Source organism: Haliotis rufescens, unplaced genomic scaffold (assembly GCF_023055435.1).
Source record: "Haliotis rufescens isolate VD_foot unplaced genomic scaffold, xgHalRufe1.0.p SCAF_18, whole genome shotgun sequence".
Taxonomy (NCBI): Eukaryota; Metazoa; Mollusca; class Gastropoda; order Lepetellida; family Haliotidae; genus Haliotis; species Haliotis rufescens.
In genome coordinates this window covers 7,313,617-7,317,712 of record NW_025963868.1, presented here as the reverse complement: position 1 = coordinate 7,317,712, position 4,096 = coordinate 7,313,617, and the positions used below count along the sequence as shown (strand labels likewise).

General features: G+C 37.9%; 1 protein-coding gene across 1 annotated transcript; it reads right to left on the bottom strand.

The window, feature by feature from the left end:
- Positions 1-260: 260 nt before the first annotated feature.
- Positions 261-3,739, bottom strand: LOC124149671 (transmembrane protein 218-like). Its single transcript, XM_046521400.2, has 3 exons — positions 3,529-3,739; positions 3,081-3,183; positions 261-617 (listed from the first exon to the last, which is right to left on the bottom strand). The coding sequence occupies exons 1-3, from the start codon at positions 3,633-3,635 to the stop codon at positions 477-479; spliced, it is 351 nt and encodes a 116-aa protein (XP_046377356.2). The 5' UTR covers positions 3,636-3,739; the 3' UTR covers positions 261-476.
- Positions 3,740-4,096: the final 357 nt, after the last annotated feature.

The window sequence follows — 4,096 nt, the reverse complement described above, 5'->3', positions numbered from 1 at the left end:
AGACATTCTATGTTTTAAGACTTGTCTAGAGGGATAGTGCAACCTTTATTCATTCATCCTCAGGGTTTGTAACTAGTCCTATTTGAATGAGACTATGTTGTTCTGTTAGCAGAGCTCCAGAAAACTTTTTGAGCAATTGAGATTTTACTCTAGGGTTTTGATATTAATTGGGTTATTACATTTTTAATTGGGTAACTAATAATTTTTCACTCATCTATTCATCACTCTATTGGATTTTTCCCAAAATTTGTGAACATTTTAAGATTTTAAAAAATGTTTTAGATATCCTAGATATATAGGCTTGACTCGGAAAGTTTTAATCAGTTCAAATATGTAGCAAAATTGAAGCATCAAGAACTGGTTTAGAAATACAGCCCTCAAATGATTCTAGTCAATGAGCTGCCATCATTGGATTTTTACTTGTCCTCAGCACAATTTAGTAGTCCAGGACTAACGGACCAGCAGGAATCTATGCATCATCCTCGGAGTCTCCTGATGGGTTTGGCGTAGATGGGTTGCATGGCGTGAGATGTCAGGTAGAGCCCCAGCCCCACCAGGACGAACAGTGCACACACAGCAATCAGACCGGACCTGTAGATGATGGCGTAGTCGTATATCTGAAACATTAAACACACTCTGTGTCAGTGAATCTGATTTGGTTGTTGTTGTTTTTTTATGAGCAGTAAGCAATATAATGGCTACATCATGGCACCTTTCAAAATATCAAACAAACTTGTTGAGTGGTTGTATACGTGTCCTAAACAGGTGAAACCCACGTACACCAGCATGTTGACAAACTAAGGATCGTAAACAGGTTGACAGCCAAAGGAAAAGCAACAGCTCGGCAGATCCTGTCATGACTAAGGGAAGAAACTCTGCATAGCAACTCCTTACACAGCTGTGCTTCCCCAACTTCCAATGATTTAACAAACCAAATCACCATGAAAGGAAATACAATGTAAACATAAGGCAGCACCAGTCTCTGCCAAAAATGAGTCTACTAGCCCGAACTTGGCTCCAAATATTTTTAGTATAGTTTAGTGTTATCATATAGTATTTCGTAAGCTGAGCTAACAAGACCAAACAGAATTTTGCTAGACTCTGTCTTATGACGAGTGGCTAGTCACAGAAAGCTATAAATCTTCTTGGCACCATGCCTTGCTGGTGTGGATTGTTAATCAGGTACTCTGTGCCTGACTAAGTGAGTGAGTTTTAACACTGTTTTGAAAAGTATTTCAATTACCGTATTCGACGTAATAAGCGCCCTGGGCGCTCTCAAAATTAGAAATAGGGGGCTCTTATTAGAATATTATTTTGGTGAAAAAAAAACAGAGTTGAAAGATAAATTTCATGGTTTATGCTGACAGCCTGAAATGTTTATGTACGACAGATATATTTTTCCAGAATTTAATTCCCCATAATTAACGGTGCACATAACACACGAGTATGTGTACATTGATCAATCAGAAGAAGTGTTAATTGGGATTGTTCACTAGCCAATATATTAGCAAATGTCGAGTCGGGCGCTTATAAGAGCGGGGCGCTTATTAAGTCGAATACGGTATATGACTGCAAGTCAGCTTGATGTGGGATGCAGGTCTTAGATGTTCACCACTGTGGTGAAACCCACAAGCCCGGGTATGGTGTTGACAAACATGGACTGGGCCATACGTGCCCACAAACAGTGTGAATACTGCACATTGTGGCTGAAAGGAACCTCTTATCCTGAAGAGTACCGAGAAAATAGCTGAATATTTCCTTGGTTACTATGTTGTTTTAATATAGGTTTCGGAAGATTTTTTTTTTAATGACCCAATATTTGGTTTTCTTACATAATGGATCATGTTATCCATTCTGATGCATAGCAAATAAAGTCACCAGCTTCAACTAAATGTACTTTGTAGCCCCATACATCAATGCAATGTCTGCTTGGTCAATGAACTATTGACGATCATTCTTTATAGGTTTTGATAGGGGATGCAAATCATTTGGGGCATTTCACTCAAATACTGTACACAGTTTCTAAAGTTAATCAATTGAGCAATATTACCTCTTAAACATTGATGATTTTAAGAATGACATCACATGAAAAAGAGATTATAACCGTCATGTGTTTCTGTTTTATATATATAATATGTTAGGAATACACATATATACTGTGAAACAACTGTTGTGTCGAACTTTTACGTGTCAAAGTTATGGTTGTCTAAAATAAAAGCTTGGCCTCTGTGTATTCCTTCATTATTCATCATTATTTAAACTCTGATGTTATCGGTCAACGAAGTTAACAGGTGGTCATGGAGAAAAGACGTACTACACATCTACAACTCCTTCGTATAATGAATCGATGGTCGCTGGTGGCCATATAATTTATAATGCTTTTTATTGATATTTTGGAAAATGTGCCTGAGGAAATTGAGCTTGAATTTCAGAAATTCAAAACATGAAGAAGAGAAGATATTTCAGACGTTTATTCTGCCAAATTGCCAAATCCTGTGAGATTTTTCTTCCATGTTTGATTGTTTCCATTGTTTTATGCCTCACTCAGCAATAATACAGCTGTGTAATGGTGTCATGTAAATAATCGTCATCTATACAGGCCAGATAAACAGAGTTAGAGCTTAATACTAGCTGCTAGCCTAGGGCTAGTACAAATTAATGCAGGCTACTACAAATTTACCAATTGTTTAACATTACCAACCAGTGATAACTATTTTGAGTAACAGTCCAATGGTGAACATTGGAAGTTCGGAACCCTCTTGAACTATGCTTACCCCAAGGAGCAGGACAGCGTGACTACAACCACAGGACCATGAAACTAATAATAATAATAATAATAATAATAATTAACAAACTCGCCAAAAACTCGTAGACGAGGCCGTACACGGAACAGTTTTGCACATATGTTTATGGTGATAGATGAAAGATGAAGCTTTTAAAAACAGGCAAAAAATCGAAGCAGGGTAGCTAGTTTAGAATCTTCCATTGAATTCCTTCTCGACCTTTGGCCTCGTCTATGGGTTTTTTAGCGAATTTGTTAATTAGTATTATTAGTTACATGGACCTGGGTTACAACCTACCTTCACTTCATCCTCCGCTGAGGGTGTCTGTGGTTCTCGGGGGATGAACACAAGAACTATTGTCAGGAATCCCCCGATAAAGATCATCACTGGTCCCATGTTGCTGGAGAGAAAAGAAACGAACATATGGCATTTGTTTGTTCGTTGTTATATGTAAATAAATCGTGTTAAAGACCACTCTCATTTGCCGCATCACCTAGATATATTGGTATTGGTGTATCGATGTATTAGGGCCTATTTGAAGGAGATGCACAACATTTTATCATTGTAACAACAGGTCCTGCTGGTCAAAAAATAATTAATTGATTTTGAGTTTTTTATCCATACTAAATTACATGGAATCTGACCATATTTGTTCGTGATTATAGCCGGGTCAGTTTATGCCAAACATGTCTGATTTGTGTCAAGATTGGTGTAAGTTTTATGATGATAGCTTAACAACACTCACGAAATCGCTGTTTGCGCCCTTGAAAACACAAGGCAGAGTAAAATACATAATGTCCAGATGAAGGCCAGAACGAATAGACCCTCTCCAACTCCAAGAACCCTCGCCATTTTCACCAGGATCAAACCAAACACACCGCCAAAATCGAACTCATGTCAGAACAGCGTCCTTAGTGAACAAACATGGCGGCGACAGGTGCTCGGTTGTAACGGCAAATTTCATTGGTCGGTTAGCGGGCATTCACTCTTGAGTCTGATGTTGTGTATTTTAAGACGTTTCAATCAATCCACATGATGTTGTCGCCTAATCAATGCTGTTAGATTTTCATTAGGAAACTAATAATTCATATCGAACTTTTTCGAGCGGAAAATCAATTTAATGTCTTAACAATATTGGATAAAGTTTCAAACATGACGTTACAGAAAAATCTGACGAATGCTTTTTTAAACTTTATTTTACATTTTACTTCAGGACCCACTTGCACAAAACGATCTTAGCGCTAAGACTATTGTAAGCCTATGTTAAAGTATGGGAGTTAAGATCATCTTAGCGCTAGTGCAAGTGGGCCCAG

Coding starts and splice junctions, on each gene's coding strand:
- LOC124149671 (XM_046521400.2), bottom strand. CDS start 3,635: ATGGCGAGGGTTCTTGGAGTTGGAGAGGGTCTATTCGTTCTGGCCTTC. Junction 3,184..3,528: donor AGGGCGCAAACAGCGATTTC/GTGAGTGTTGTT, acceptor TTTTCTCTCCAG/CAACATGGGACCAGTGATGA. Junction 618..3,080: donor CAGCGGAGGATGAAGTGAAG/GTAGGTTGTAAC, acceptor TTAATGTTTCAG/ATATACGACTACGCCATCAT.